The following is a 16,342-nucleotide window of genomic DNA, read 5'->3' as shown; positions in this document are numbered from 1 at the left end:
TCTTTAGAAGTCTTTTTTTATTCATTCATTTACTGTAGATATCTATTTCCCTGCCCCAAAGCAGTCACGTGATTGTGCGTCTGCGTCTCCCCCCCCCCCGCCGTTGGTCATGTGTTTGTGGCAGAACGAATCAACCACCGAAACGTTTTTCTGGAGTTTTTTTTTTTTAATGCAATTTTATTTTAAATATTTTCCATCATTTCCAATATTAATAATAAAAAATACAGTTACTTTTTTTTTTTTTTTACACGCATTGGAAATTCGGCTCGAAGGGTGATGTCACTATAAAAGACTACTCTGACAGCTCTACAAAATGGCAGATCCCGGAAATTGGAGGTCAGAATACGGGTAGGAATACAAAACGCATACATCACAAGCGTGTGGCTGCTGTATTCGAAACAACTCGATTTTTTTTTTTTTGCTTAGACCGAAATATAGTATGTACTAGAAATACATATATATGCGCGGATGGTTTAGTCGTAGGTCTTTGCAGAGAAACATTTGGTGTAATCTATGAGTTGTTTGGACACGTTATTGCCGCCAAGCTAATGTAATTAGCAAGTAGCTACAAAGACAGCGGTTTGGGTTTAAGTAGTCCTTTTTTATCTGCACCCGCAAATCGTCTGTAGCTGACTTCTTTTCCGCGGCGTTTTGCTGCATTCATGACCAAGCGGGAACTGGTAAATTCCCTACTTCCCAGTAGGAAAGACCACTTTGGACAGCTCTCCATCTCGTAATTCTCGTGAACATTGGTTTTTCGAGAGCTCCGACTTCTGTTAGCTGCGATTCAGTGACGTCACTTAAATATGGCGGCGCTCATGTTGAAAAGTAAGAGCAATAAATAACAACTCGCTAAGTATACTTTGAAAAATTAATTGTTAATTCGCTTTCTGCAAGATGCTATTTTTTTTAATCCAACTGCTGCAATTATTTCCGTTATTAACCGTGAATGATCACATTCACTGTAGAACAAACCTGCAGAAATTAAAAATAAATAAATGTGTAATACTATGAAAAGAAATAAAGGGATAAATGACTTGATAGATAAAGGAACTATATTTGTTTTATCTACTTATTTATATATTTATTTTTAATTTCTACAGGTCCACCATACTTTCCGAGTTCCCAGTTGTCCTGATGTGAAGCTGGAGTGCTATTTCACAGCCTCTCCAACAGTTGGCGACATTCTCTGTGCAGAATCTTAACCTCTAAGCGCACAGATTGTTGTTTAGTTAAACTGTATTTTATACAGCATTGCACCATGAATTCGTTGGTGGATTATGATTGTGACAGTGAGGACAGTTTAGAACCAGAGGAGACACTTGCAGGAAAGAGTGTCAGTTCAGCCGAGTCTGAAGAAACAATTCAAAGCTTTCCATTACACGTTAATAGGCCAGATTCAGATCTCCATCACCACAAGTCAAAATCAGAAGTTTATAAAACCCCGTCAGGTTCCAAGTGGCCTGAGTCGACATGTCCTTTAGTACAAACTTCCTTGTGTTCAAAAAGACCTCAGGCTACTCCAGGTGGACTCAGACCATATGTATCAAAGCGACAGAGGATGATCACGCAGCCCGAATCTGCAGCAATGGTGCGCACAGAAAACTCACCTGACCTCCAGACTACAAACCTGCGCCTTCTCTCAGAAGTGTCCGAGAGAGTGCAGACATTCCTTGGCAGGAAAGTGGTGCGAGGCGAGCTGCCTAAACATGTTCAGCATCAGCTTCATGCTCATCAACGTCCAGTAAACACAGTGCAGTGGTGCCCAGTGCCACATCTCAGCCACCTGCTGCTCTCAGCCTCCATGGACAAGACCTTTAAGGTGAGAGTGTGACCTTGCACCAGTGAGGCTTGGATTCTAAGAATCTATTAACTTTATAAAAAAAAAAAAAAAATTAACGATGGGCACTAATAACAAGTGATTTTATTTACACTTTATTTCCATTTGTGCATAGCTTTCGTTCTGGCTTCCGCATAAAGCTTCACAATATTATTTAAAAATGTTCTGGTAGAAGTTTAACGTACACTACGTGAAAACAGAACATGGCTTATGGTCTGCTATCATAGTGCATGTGATGTTTTATGGAACTTGGCAACAGATGTTCGCATCGAGCAAGGGATCAATATTGTTTTGAGCCCCTTGACTAATACTCAAGGCTTTGATACTGGGTTAAAGTTGTAGCCGTGCAGCCTTTTTATTTATTTATTTTGAAATAGACTCTTGCTGCTGTAGTGTGTGACATCTAATGATGTATGGTTTTCTTTTCTTAGTCTATTGATACCAGTGAGTGTGTGTATCTAGCCAGGAAGGTTGGATTTTTAAGGTAGCTTGTGCCTGAATGCAAGCAAACTCCTTCAGTAGGACCTAATAGGACCAGAGCAGAGAGACCACTACTAATACGTTTATAGCGTCAGCTGGGACGGGACAGCAATGCAAACGGTTTATTTATAAATGAGGCCCCTGGGGTGTGAGCGTTGTTTGTTGAGTGTTACTGCTTTTCAGGGAGGACAGCGTGAGTGATTCAGGTTCACATGACTGCATTTCTACTATCTGGCATGCACCACATCCTTTTTGTGATTTCGAAGAAGTCGTGCTGCTGCGTGACCTTTTTGCGTAATTGCAACTCTAAATATTCATGAGCAGCTTTTTCAGGTTGTGCAGGAGCATCAGTATTACTCCCACGGCGCACATGTTCAGACAGCCGGCTGAGAATGAGCAGAGCAGATGGTGTGATTTATGTGCAAGGCGCTGGTGGTGTGCAGGTTCATTTGCAGTCAGTGCAACTCATCCAATTTCTTCTCTTTACTCATTTCATCTCTGAGCTATACTAATTAGTTGTGCAGTCTGATTAGTCCTAAATTAATGATCCAACGTTTCCCATTAATGAGTTGAACAGCGTGGACACAATACAGACTAAATATGACATTGAAGCAGTTTATATTTTATCTTTCTGTATTTGCCACTGCAGGCCAATGCACTTTTAATAGTTTGCTTTGAGTTCATTTAAGGAGGAGAACCATTATATCTGTGTGTAATTAGATTAGTTCTAAATTCCCAAGTCAAGGTTTGTAAGAGTTGGACTTAATGCAAGAGAAAGCCGTCTCACACAGATGAGGAGTGGTCTTTTTTGCATTTCCATTAATGAGGCGCTGTGTGTGGTAACAAATTATATCATTAGAAACAGAAATTGCAGCATGCTTTCAGATGTACCACGGTTACCAAGGTTACAGAGGTTTCTTCTTAATCGATAACAAAAATACCAATTTACTCTCAATTACTTCAGACACATTAGCAGGCTGATGAAACGGAGTGCAATTTACCCAAGACTTCCTTAAGTGACCACGGATGGAGAACACGAGGACCGTTCTTCATTTAGACGTGCTCCTAACGTTAGTCTCGATTTCGGGTTGTCTTGGTTCAACTGCAAAAGGCTTTTCAGAGACCGCATCTGAGCATGATTTTGGAGTCTGCAGTTTTTAAAGCAATACTTTATATTTGCCACTGAAGGGCAGTGTTCCTCCAATGTGCTTTCATGGCTTGGTTTGCACCACAGCCAATTTGGGTGAGGAAGATGAAGATGATGTTGAAAAGTAGTGTTACGTTACCTGACAGACCTCCGCTTTCACAGTGGTAGAAAGTAAAGAACAGTCCACAAAGATTTTTAAAAAATAATTGTCAAAAAATTAGCTGGTCTAAATTCTTCTAACCGTATCAGTCTTAAATACAAATTTATACATTGACATCCATATGCTTATTATGTGATTATCTTTTTATGTTTATTTTATGTCTCGGATTCCATCGAGGTCTCATTTGTTCCTGTCATTCTTGATATAAGGCTTGCCGGAGTCTCTGATGCTGTGTCTGGTGCTGTGCAGTGTTCAATAATGAAATTCAGGAGAAGAAATGGATCAGTCTCTTAGGGAACTTCAGAGCTGCATTCTGCTTGTTAAATGAGTGCACACCATTAGATAGGCCTCTACGATTGACAGTGTGGCCCTGCGGGCGTGCACGCTGCAAAGGACTGGCAGGAGAAAATTGGTCCTCGCTTCGCTAGCTGTTGGCTCTTGAGAGGTTTAGTTACTGGGCTTTGTTGGATTGCAGATAAACACACTCGAAAGAATCCTGTTTAGCTCATGCTTTAATTATATTTTGAAAGAAATAATAATCTCTTTTGTGTTTTTCACTTTAGAATTGTCAAATACAGAGAAATTGCATCAGTAATTTGACAGCTATGGTGTACCCTGTGGATGGTTCTTTGTCTTTTCAAAATTGCTGTTGCATTTTCTTCAGTCCAGATTAATTCCAAAGTTTGAGACATGCTTATGAAGTTATTTGGATCTGGAAATCAGGCTATAAACAAATGGATTTTCCCCATTGACTGACATGTTCCTAATACCAACGTTTTATAAATATTCATTAGACTATATGGCTGTATTTTTGTGGACACCTCACCATTACATCCATTTGTGCTTTTTGAACATCCCATTCCAGATGTAGTCCCCCTTTGCTGTTACAATAACCTTCACTCTTGGAGCGTAGCTGTGGGGATTTGCCCATTCAGATACAAGAGCATTCGTGACATCAGGGACCGATGTTGGGCGAAAAGGCCTGGGGTGCAGTCGACATTCCAGTCCATCCCAAAGGTGTTCACTGGTGTTGAAGTCAGAACTTTGTGTAGGCCACTTGATTTCTTTCACACCAACCGTGGCAAATCATGTGTTCATGGAACTCAAATGTTTGGGCCCCTTGAAGGCAAATTGTAATGCTACAGCATACAAGGACAACTTATACAATTGTGTGCATCCAATTTTGTAGAAACAGTTTGGGGAAGGCCCACATATGGGTGTAATGATCAAGTGTCCACATAGTTTTGGCCATATTGTATGTATTTATTGAGTATCAGATTAGAGATCTGATTTCCAGAGCCCTTTTTTTTTTTAAAATATCCATTGTGGTACTAAACAGGTTGACCCTACAGAGGGAAAGGGCCTTTGAAGATGCACCTATATAACCGCGATAAACATGCAGGTTTTTATTTTTGTTTTTACAGCGTATTATCATCAGTCAGGTCTATCTGTGCCAAGCAAGATTTGTGTTGAGGCTGTGCAGGGAGATGCATTAGTTGATCTGACTCTATTATTTAGTCCAGATGGGATGTAATGGTTTTAAAAATATACTAGACGTGGGATGAATATTTCAAGGCCATCGCTCTTCGACATACAGTCCCCTCTTAAAATATTGGAACGGCAAGGTCATTTCTTTTCGCTACACACTGAAGACATTTTGGTTTGAGGTTAAAAGATGAATGAGATGATGGATCAGAATTTCAGGTTTCATTTGCTGATATTTACATCTAAATGTATTAAACAACTTAGAAAATTGCACCTTTTGTCTGCACCCATTTTTCAAGTGATCAAAAATATTGGAACACGTGACTGACAGTTGTTTCTTGTTGACCAGATGTGCCATGTTGTATTGATTTTTTCAAAAATAATTAATAGCTCTGAATGTGTACTCTTGGTCTGAGCCCTAGGTTTTACCTGTGAAGACTGCAGTTGTTGTTGTTGTTGTTGTTGTTGTTGTTGTTTAAAACTATGAAACAACATGAAGACCAGAGAGCTGTCTGTCTGTGAGAGAAAAGCAGGGGTGAGAGTATCTCAATCCACCATTCGAAGAAGAGCTTTGAGAGCATAAATATAGGGGCCATACGACAAGATGCAAACCACCCCTCAGCATTAAGAGTTTGGAATTTGCAAAGAAATACAGAAATGAGCCACAAAAATTCTAGACGCAAGATTAACCTCTACCAAAGTGATGGAAAGTCCATAGTGTGGAAATAGAACGGATTTGTTCACAATCCAAAACATACAAGTTCAACGGTGAAACATGGTGGAGGTAATGCCATGGCTTGGGCTTGCATGGCTGCTTCTGGAACAGGCTCACTAATCTTTATCGATGATGTAACTCGTGATGGTAGCAGCTGAATGAATTCAGAAGCTTACAGGAACGTTTTGTCTGCCAGTTTACAGAGAAATGCATCCAATTGAATAACTTCATCATACAGCAAGCCAATGACTCAAAACACACTGCCAACACAACAAGGGCCTTCATCAGGGGGAACAAAGTGGAAGATTTTAGACTGGCCAAGTCAATCACCAGACCTTAAGAAAATTGAGCATGTATTTCACTTCCTGAAAAGGAGACTGAGGGGAGAACCCACCTGAAACAAACAACACCTGAAAGAAGCTACAGTGCAAGCCAGAAAAAACATCACAAAAGAAGAATGCAACAGTTTGGTGACAGTTTGCTTGATGCAATTATTATTCCTGGCAAAAATTATGGGTGGAAACAGCAGTCAATGTTTGTGACGGAACTGTAAGAAATCGGCTGAATGAAATGGGATTATCGTATAGAAAAGCCATACGAAAACAAGTACTAACACCTAAACAGAAGAAAACAAGGTTACAGTGGGCTAAAGAGAAGCAATCATGGAGTGTGGATGATCGGATGAAAGTGATCTTCAGTGACGAATCACGAATCTGCATTGGCCAACGAGATGTTGCTGGAACTTTTGTCTGGTGCTGTTCTAACGAAACATATAAAGATGACTGCCTGAAAACAATCACATTTCCCCACTCATTTATGATCTGGGGTTTCATGTCAGGTGAAGGACCAGGGGAAACTTCAACAGTCAGTACACAGGTGTACACTGAAATTTTGGACACTTTTCTCATTCCATCGATAGAAAATGGGTTTGGTGATGAAGTCATGCATCTTGCCACAGAGCAAAGAGTATTAAAGAATTTCTTCAGGAAAGGCACGTCAACTCAGTGACACAGCCAGCAAACAAAAAAAATTGGTCTATGATAAGGCCCTATCCTGCAATGCTGATCTGTCAACTGCTATTGGAGAAAGTTGGAACCAGCTTGATGGAGAATATTGTTTTTCATTAGTGGAATTCATGCCTCGAAGAAAAAAGTCATAGGAGGAGCAACACAGTACAAATTGTGCTTTTTAATTAATTAATAAATTTATTTATTTATTTTTTGATTAATCGGTAATCTTTTCTTCAACATTGAGTGATTCCTTAATTTTTTTACTGTACTTGATTTGGGGGCGGTTGATACGCCATAAATTAAAATACATGTATTTAATTTCATTGAATGTTTTACGGAGCCAGATTGTTCTGCTATTAAACAAAAATTGTGTCATATCTGTGATTTGTTTATTTGCCCAGAAGTGTACAAAAAAAAAAAAAAGCCAGGTGAGCATCCATAATTGTCGTGATTCTGTAATTGCTGCCAAGGGTAGTATTGCAAGCAAGGGATATGCAACCATATATTAAGTGTTGTTCACTTTAAGACTACCTGTTCCACCTAAAAACTGGTGGTCTGCCACCATGGTGTGGGATGTTCAATGTTATTTAACACATATAGATGTAAATATCAGGAAATGAAATTCTGATCCATGGTCTCATTCATCTTTTGATCTCAAACCCAAATGTCTTCAGTGTGAAATAAAAGAATTGGCCTTGCAATTCCAGTACTTTTGGAGGGGACTGTATAACTGGATTATTACAGTTTCTCATATAATAATGTTTTTTACCCTGAATGTAGTATGAATTCTGCGAGTATATACACCCACCAGCCCCTTTATGAGGAGCAAACTGTGTCTAACTTGAGACAGAGAATGATGCCAGATCAGCTAAACCACTAATAGCAGTGATTTCTTGTGCTGTTAGATCACAGCATTCGTGCTGTGCAAATTCCTAGGGAAAGATCATCAACTTGTCACTTTATGGAAGATATGGTGTATTTGCAAACCTACACTGGCTGTGGACGAGACAGAGAACACAGTGTTCAGTTCACATCAGATCTGCTCTGACGACTGGTCGAAGCCAAGGAGTTTAAATTGGGTAGAGATCTAAATGTTCTGGTGTGAAATAGGCTGGGTGGTTCAATATATTTATTTGTTGCAGACAGTGAGGACATGGCTTCAACAAAAGTGTCACTTGTAGCAATTAAAAGCTGTGATGTTACAGTAGTCAAGATAACATCCTGGCTATCAAACATCCTGCTTCAAAACACTGGATAAAATCAGGATCTTGCAGCACAAAGGCAATCGATCGAGCACATGGACAAATGTAGTATAAAACCAGATTGCCAATTGTTGGAAAGACTCTGAGGTGTGTGTAGAACATGTAAAGAGCAGCATTGTTGGAGTTTTGTAAAAATGGGTTGGAAGAAGGACAGCAGATTGGGTAGGGCAAAAGAAGTCATAGAATGAAGGATGAAGGATTTAAAATAGACCACCACAAACTAGTTGAAATGTGTGACCAGTCGGTGGAGGAATTTTTACCTGACAGGATTGACTCTATTATTAAGGTGAGGAGTGAGATGAGTTAAGAAATGACATGTGATTAATTATTTTATGTCTGGGTAGTGTATCATTTATGGTGTACAGGGTGTATAAAATGTGACAGAAGGCAACTCGAAATTTATCACTCAAAAGCCAAGACCTCATTATTGTAGAATTTTGAATGTTATCTATTATCTCTCTGTGGTTGAAGGTCTGGGATGGTGCAGGCAGTGGGCGGTGCCTTCAGACTTATTCCACCCACTGCGGGGCTGTCCGAGATGCATGTTGGCTGCCATGTGGACGACGCCTCCTATCTGGCTCCTTTGACAATGCAACCTCTGTGACAGATCTGGAGACGAGTAAGTAATTTGATCCATCTATCTCCCTGCTATCAGAGACCATCTATCTCGGTGCATCGTACTGCACTGGCATTTTAACATTTTCTAGAGTTGGCTGTAAAGTTCACTCTTAAATGCTATACAGAGAAGAATGCAATCATGGACTTTGCTATCAGGGTTTTTCTAATGTATTTGAAGAAGAAACTTGTAAAATATTAGGTAGTATACCTTATAGACTTTGCAGTTACATTTCTTCTTTGTTTGCTTATTATACAGCATACGCTTTTATCCGAAGAGGATTACTTGGGAAGTAGGATACAATACAATCACAGGCACTTGAGGCTTGAAATTTAGTACCCAACAATGCTTCTGTACGAGTTCTGGAAGTTGTCACCAAAGCAGAATCCTAACTGCTGAGCTGTATTTGCCACTGTTTTTTTTCATGTATCTCAGGAAGTTGGGATTATCCTACATTGCCCCTGGAGCAGTTATGGGTTAAAAGCATTGCTTAGAGTTAACATACAAATGGCTCAAGAGATGCTCTAGAGATACTATATAAATGTTATGATAATTTAGTCAAATCAGCACTATCCCAATTTCTATTTACCATTTCCTTGATTAAATTTTAATTTAATCAAGTCTCCCTGCCTTTAAAATTTTATTTCTGTTTTTAGGTCAGGTGGTTGCCAGGGTGGACAACCAATTCAAGGTCACTTGTCTTGCCTTTCAGCCCTCGGATCCTACTCTTTTTCTTTGTGGGGGATTCAGTTCTGAAGTCAAGGCATGGGATTCCCGAACCTGTAAGGTTAGTTTTATTTATTTATTTATTTATTTTAAATGTAATGTTTTTAAAGAGACTGAGAAATAAATACGAGATTTTATGGTGACATACTGTATGTGTCTATTCTATTTCCCCAATTACATTTAGAAAACCTGTGATGGTCGCTCATTATTGTTGCTGTTTCTGTTGCCGTAATTGGAATTTTGGCATTGCAGCGTGGGCGATATGAACGTATGTAAGACGTGCCATTATTCAGTTCATAGTTGGCTGGAAAAATGCCAGACCTGTCTGCAGTTTCTTGTTAAAAATGTGCCTGAGGCACAGATCAATTAAAACTGGACTGGACAAATGAACTGATGATGGAACTGATGATCCACTCGTCACTCTCCTGTGCTCCTTAAAAACATTTCCCTATGCACAGATGTGCATGGCATATCTTCCAGAAAGGCGTTATCCCAATCAATCTTTAGATTGTCTTTTATTCGATTTTACTTCACATTTCATCTGTGCTACTTCTCTGCACCTTGTCAGCACCAAAATCAGTAATTACTCTGTCAATTATGGTGATATGACAGACAATAAGTGGGATGGGAGATCTTCATAATCAGTTTAAGTGCAGTTACACTTTTCTTCTACTATGGCTTCCTGCATATGTATGGTCATGCACATGAAGTAATGGATAAATAACATTCTAGGCATAGAAACGTGCTTAAGCATACTATGCACGCACATATAAATGGTTGATAAATGAGACCCCTGGCTGCTTCTGCCAGAAGATTAAGATTAAATGTTTAACAAGATTATGATCCCAAATCCCCAAATGAATACACAAATGGTTGCAGGGGGAAAAAAAGTTTATTTTGCAACAGCCATCTCAGTTTCCAAATTTGAACCCTATCAAAAACTTGTGGTCTGAATTAAAGAGGACAGCCCACGTACACAAACCTAAGAATATAAATGATCTTGAAATGTTCCCTTTATCAAGGTGCATCCAGTATGCTTCAAAGTATGTATACAGTCGTAGTCAATTAAGAATCCATATCTAATGAAGGTATCTTTAAACCATGAAATGATTAAAAGGTGACATCTTTTTTTTGGCAATGGTATAGTCAAATGTGCTATCTTCATTTTTCAGATGGTCAGAGTGTACAAAGCTGGGATTCAGCAGACATTGGACATCCTGTTTCTGGGTGAAGGGAAAGAATTTGTGACCAGCAGTGATGTCGTCAGTCGAGACTCTGCAGATCGCACCCTCATTGCCTGGGACTTTGTGACTACTGCTAAAATCTCCAACCAGATATTCCATGTAAGAAACTCCATATTCTACTTTATTCTAATACAATATGTTAATTTTCTCTGCCTCAATGGTTTCATTTCAAGTGCAGTGTTGTATTGTTGACAAAAACTAAAATGAAAAATGTTTCACACTTCCTTCCACTTCCATACATCTACACCAGAGTTAGAATGTATATGTACAGAGCCCTCCACTAATATTGGCACCCTTGGTAAATATGAACAAAGAAGGCTGTAAAAATTCTCTTACTGTTTAATCAAACAAAATAAGGTTTATTAAAAAAATAATCTTTTTGGCACCCTTTTAGTCAGTATTTTGTGCTACCTCCCTTTGCCAAGATAACAGCTCTGAGTCTTCTCCTATAATGCTTAATGAGGTTGAAGAATTCATGGCAAGAGATCTGAGACCATTCCTCCATACAGAATCTCTCCAGATCCTTCACATTTCGAGGTCCATTCTGGTGGACTCTCCTCTTCAGTTCACCCCACAGGTTTTCTATGGGTTTCAAGTCAGGGGACTGGGATGGCCATGGCAGGACCTTGATTTTGTGGTCAGTAAATCATTTTTGTGTTGATTTTGATGTATGTTTTGGATCATTGTCCTGCTGGAAGATCCAACCACGGCCCATTTTAAGCTTTCTGGGAGAGACAGTCGGGTTTTCATTTAATAACTGTTGATATTTGATCTATGATGCCATGTATGTCCACAAAATGTCCAGGTCCTCTGGCAGAAAAACAGCCCCAAAACATTAAAGAGCCACCACCATATTTAACTGTGGGCATGAGGTACTTTTCCACATGGCTACCTCTGTGTGCCAAAATGACCTCTGGTGTTTATTGTCAAAAAGCTCTGTTTTGGTTTCATCTGACCATAGAACCCGATCCCATTTGAAGTTCCAGTAGTGTCTGGCAAACTGAAGACGCTCAAGTTTGTTTTTGGATGAGAGTAGAGGCTTTTTTCTTGAAACCCTTCCAAACAATTTGTGGTGATGTAGGTGACTTCGGATTGTAGTTCTGGAGACTTTCTGACCCCAAGACGCAGCTAACTTCTGCAATTCTCCAGCTGTGATCCTTGTAGATTTTTTTTTTCTCTTCTTCAGCCATCGGACTGTCCTCTTCACAGTGCGTTGAAACAATATAGACACACGTCCAATTCCAGGTTGATTCATAACATTTCCAGTTGACTTCTTAATTATTGCCCTGATGGTGGAAATGGGCATTTTCAATGCTTGTGCTATTTTCTTATAGTCACTTTCCAGTTTGAGAAGCTCAACAACCTTTTGACACTCATCACAGCTATATTCCTTGGTCTTACCCATTGTTATGAATGACTAAGGGAACTTGGCCTATGTGTTGCCTCATATTTATACCCCTGTGAAACAGGAAATCATGGTTGAACAATTTCCTGTTCCCAGTCACCCAGGTGTACTAAAAACAACTTAAAATATTCACAACCTTCACACTAACTGTTCCTCAGTGGTGGAATGAACCTCCAAACTCAATACGGACCGCAGAATCTCTCACCATCTTCAAAAAACAGCTAAAGACCCACCTCTTCCGTGAACACCTAACCAACTCATTAAAAAAAAATAAAAATTGCACTTACACCTCTACTCTGTGCACTTTGCTTCTTCTGGAACTCAATTAATGGATATTGTATGGTAGCACTACTTGTATTGTTCTCTGCTTGATATATCGCCTTGCTTGTATTTTTCTCATTTGTAAGTCGCTTTGGATAAAAGCGTCTGCTAAGTGAATAAATGTAAATGTAAAATATCAATGGGAATGTAATTCAAATATATTTTTTTCTCATATGAATTCATATTGGTGCCAATAATTGTTGCACACCTATATTTAACAAAGATTTATTTTGATAAACCTGTGTTTTGTTTGCAATTGTTTGATATTCATGAGAGCAGAGTATTTTTTAGTTGTTTTATTTTTTTAAACAAAAGATCAGTTTTAACAATAAAAACAAATTTTCACAGCCTTCTTTGCTCATATTTACCAAGGGTGCCAATATTAATGGAGGCAACTGTATAAATATAATATATACTACTAACTTATTAATATTAAGAACAATATCTTTGCTTGTGATAATGACCCATAGTGAACAAACCGCTCATATGCCTCATATTTATATTCATCAGAATATGTAATCATATTCCTTTTGCTTATGGTGCAGGAGAGATACACCTGTTCTAGTCTGGCCATGCACCCACAGGATGACTCCTTTGTTGCTCAGACCAATGGAAATTACATGGCACTCTTCTCAGCCCAGAAGCCATACCGGATGAACAAGAGGAAGAGATATGAAGGACACAAGGTTAAGTTCTGTGCTTGCATCAGATCTGAGTGCACTGAATTACCATTTGATTAATATCATACATGTCATTTCTTGCAGTATCTTCTTTCTCATATCAGTTCTTCAAATTGAACTCTGCAGCAATTCAACCAACAAAATCAGAGTTGTGACCCTCATTTTTGTCAGTATCTGTTTTTAAGCAATTTAAACTTTTATATTTTAGGTGGAAGGTTATGCAGTGCAATGCGAATGGTCTTCAGATGGAACTATACTGGCGACAGGTAGTTCTACAGGCTCTGTGCACTTCTATGAGTCTCAGAGTGCACGGAGTTTGCTCACACTCCATGCTCATCAGCAGGCCTGTGTGTGTGTGTCTTACCACCCTGTAATACCTGCTATGGTTGCCACATGTGACTGGGGAGGGGAAATCAAGATATGGAACTGACAACATTAAGGACTTCCGTTTGCTGCAGGAATGTATCCAACGACTCTGTATTTAGAAACAAAATACATTTAATCCATCCATCCATCTTCTACACCGCTTATCCTTCACTTCATGGTCACGGGGAAACCTGGAGCCTATCCCAGGGAGCATCGGGCACAAGTACCCGGAGGAAACCCCCGCAGCACGGGGAGAACATGCAAACTCCGCACACACAGGGCCCCGGTGGGAATTGAACCCTCGACCCTGGAGGTGTGAGGCGAACCTGCTAACAAAATACGTTTAATTTGTCTTATAAATGTCTTTTAAAGCAAGATTGGTATATGAGCATGTACAAGTGTTTCCTTGCCTCTGTGGCCTTTGGCTTGGAATCTACATCTAGATTTCCGTAAAGCTGTTTGTGCCCATGTCTTATTAAAAGCTGCATAAAAGTAAAACTGAAGTGCGTGAAGAATCAAAAACGTACAACTTCATATATTTTATTTTATCATATTTCAGGTCATAATTTATTAGTACACCATGATGAATGTTTCTCAGAAATTATGGAATAATTCTATATTATCTCAGTATATCTCAATCGCAATATAAGAAAATACTTTTTCTGTGATAGACAATTTGACATCTCGGGCAATAACAAGATACACTACACTATCCCATACATAAAATTCTTTCCTAGTCATTCTCTAAAATCCCTCTGTGTAACAATTAACACTAATTTTAAAAGAAATAATGTTTTATTACAAATGTGTCTACATAGCACCTCGATGACACTTGGCTATTAATAAAGTTTAATATTAGCATTTGTGCATATATTTAGCAAGATATTAGTAGAAGGAGTTTTGTGTGGCTCTTAGCTAACCTATGAAATTTAGCTAAAAGGGGCAGAGCTCATACAACTGTAACATTTGACTTTCTCAAAGAGAGTTTAAATTGCAGACTTCCTACATAACCTCATGCATTTGTTTTTTGATTATTTTAAAATCATGTGCCAACTTACACATATTAGCAGAAAGTACCGTAAATGTGCACTGAAATCACTTTCAGAATTCTAAGGTTACGTGGGTCAAATTTAACAACGCTCAAAAACGCTGTACATGTACATAAGGAAAATATTAAGTAATTACAAAAGATCATCGCATGGCTTATGCTCTGTATGAACTTCTCAAACAATCCCCCCCCCCCCCCCCCCCCCCCAAATCAAACAGTTGCAAACACACAACACAGGTTTATCAAAGAAAATATATATTTGAAGTATATTCCCATTGATATTTAAAAAATTTTTAGTGCACCTGTGTGACTGGGAACAGGAAATTGTTTAACCATGACTTCCTGTTTCACAGGGGTATAAATATGAGGTAACACATAGGCCAAATTCCCTTAGTCATTCATAACAATGGGTCAGACCAAGGAATATACTGTAGCTATGATGTGTGGCAAAAGGTTGTTGAGCTTCTTAAACTGGGAGGTGGCTATAAGACAATAGCACAAGCACTGAAAATGCCCATTTCCACCATCAGGGCAATAATGAAGAAGTTCCAGTCAACTGTAAATGTTATGAATCAACCTGGACGAGGACGTGTGTCTATATTGTCTCAACGCACTGTGAAGATTATGGTTTGAGTGGCCAAAAATCTCCAAGGATCACAGCTGGAGAATTGCAGAAGTTAGTTGTGTCTTATTTTCAGAAAGTCTCAAAACTACAATCCGAAGTCACGTACATTACCACATGTTTTTTGGAAGGGTTTCAAGAGAAAAAGCTTCTTCGTTCATCCACAAATGAATTCAATCAAATTTTGACGGACACGACTGGAACTTCAAATGGGATCGGGTTCTATGGTCAAATGAAACCAAAATAGAGCTTTTTGGTAATAAATACTAGAGGTGGTTTTGGTGCAAACAGAGAGGTAGCCATATGGAAAAGTACCTCCTGCCCAATGTGGTTAAATATGGTGTTGGCTCTTTAATGTTTTGGGGCTGTTTTTCTACCACAGGTCCTGGACATTTTGTTAGGATACATGGCATCATAGATCAAATATCAACAGTTATTAAATGAAAACCCGACTGCCTCTCCCAGAAAGCTTAAAATGGGCCGTGGTTGGATCTTCCAGCAGGACAATGATCCAAAACATACATCAAAATCAACACAAAAATGGTTTACTGACCACAAAATCAAGGTCCTGGCATGGCCATCCCAGTCCCCTGACCTGAAACCCATAGAAAACCTGTGGGGTGAACTGAAGCGGAGAGTCCACCAGAATGGACCTCAATATCTGAAGGATCTGGAGAGATTCTGCATGGAGGAATGGTCTCAGATTCCTTGCCATGTATTCTCCAACCTCAGGCATTATAGGAGGCATTATAGGAGAAGACTCAGAGCTGTTATCTTGGCAAAGGGAGGTAGCACAAGTATTGACTAAAAGGTGCCAATAATTGTTGCACACCTATATATATATATATATATATAGGCACAGCATATATTGTGTGACCCTAGACAACCATCTCACCTCCACCATAATCACATTCCTCATTACTGCCACATTGCCAGCATTCTTTCTATAATGCATTAAACATTATGTGTCATTCAGAACATCATTAATGTTTTGAATGCGTAAACATCTTGTAAGAACCGTTAGAACTAGGGTTTGGACATATGGCTTGTTACACATCATATAATTATTGGTAAATTCCAATAGGTAGCTACATATTCAATGTTTTGTTTTTAGATAACTCAATTTAATTATGTTATAATCTTTGGGGAAAACAAAGTTTTATTATTCAGCAATCTCCAAACAACTATTGCACCAACTTAGGAAAACAGCAGTTG

General features: G+C 39.0%; 1 protein-coding gene across 3 annotated transcripts; it reads left to right on the top strand.

The window, feature by feature from the left end:
- Positions 1-124: 124 nt before the first annotated feature.
- On the top strand, positions 125-14,701 carry wdr25 (WD repeat domain 25). 3 transcript variants are annotated; one of them, XM_017475373.3, is made up of 7 exons: positions 125-336; positions 1,104-1,822; positions 8,571-8,718; positions 9,372-9,502; positions 10,614-10,784; positions 12,957-13,097; positions 13,300-14,701. In XM_017475373.3, exons 2-7 carry the CDS (start codon positions 1,262-1,264, stop codon positions 13,519-13,521), a joined length of 1,374 nt encoding a protein of 457 aa, XP_017330862.1. In that variant the 5' UTR covers positions 125-336; positions 1,104-1,261; the 3' UTR covers positions 13,522-14,701. The 3 variants fall into 3 exon arrangements, with proteins under 3 accessions (XP_017330862.1, XP_017330860.1, XP_017330861.1); XM_017475371.3 differs by having other exon boundaries at positions 125-348; XM_017475372.3 differs by lacking the exon at positions 125-336 and adding an exon at positions 356-828.
- Positions 14,702-16,342: the final 1,641 nt, after the last annotated feature.

The sequence above is a fragment of the Ictalurus punctatus genome, chromosome 9 (assembly GCF_001660625.3).
Source record: "Ictalurus punctatus breed USDA103 chromosome 9, Coco_2.0, whole genome shotgun sequence".
NCBI classification, from domain to species: domain Eukaryota; kingdom Metazoa; phylum Chordata; class Actinopteri; order Siluriformes; family Ictaluridae; genus Ictalurus; species Ictalurus punctatus.
This window is presented reverse-complemented; position numbering and strand designations above follow the sequence as displayed.

Excerpts from the sequence above, each read along its gene's own strand:
- wdr25 (XM_017475373.3), top strand. The coding sequence starts at position 1,262 with ATGAATTCGTTGGTGGATTATGATTGTGACAGTGAGGACAGTTTAGAA. Across the intron at positions 8,719-9,371 it reads TGTGACAGATCTGGAGACGA|GTCAGGTGGTTGCCAGGGTG; the intron begins GTAAGTAATTTG and ends TTCTGTTTTTAG. Across the intron at positions 9,503-10,613 it reads GGGATTCCCGAACCTGTAAG|ATGGTCAGAGTGTACAAAGC; the intron begins GTTAGTTTTATT and ends TTCATTTTTCAG.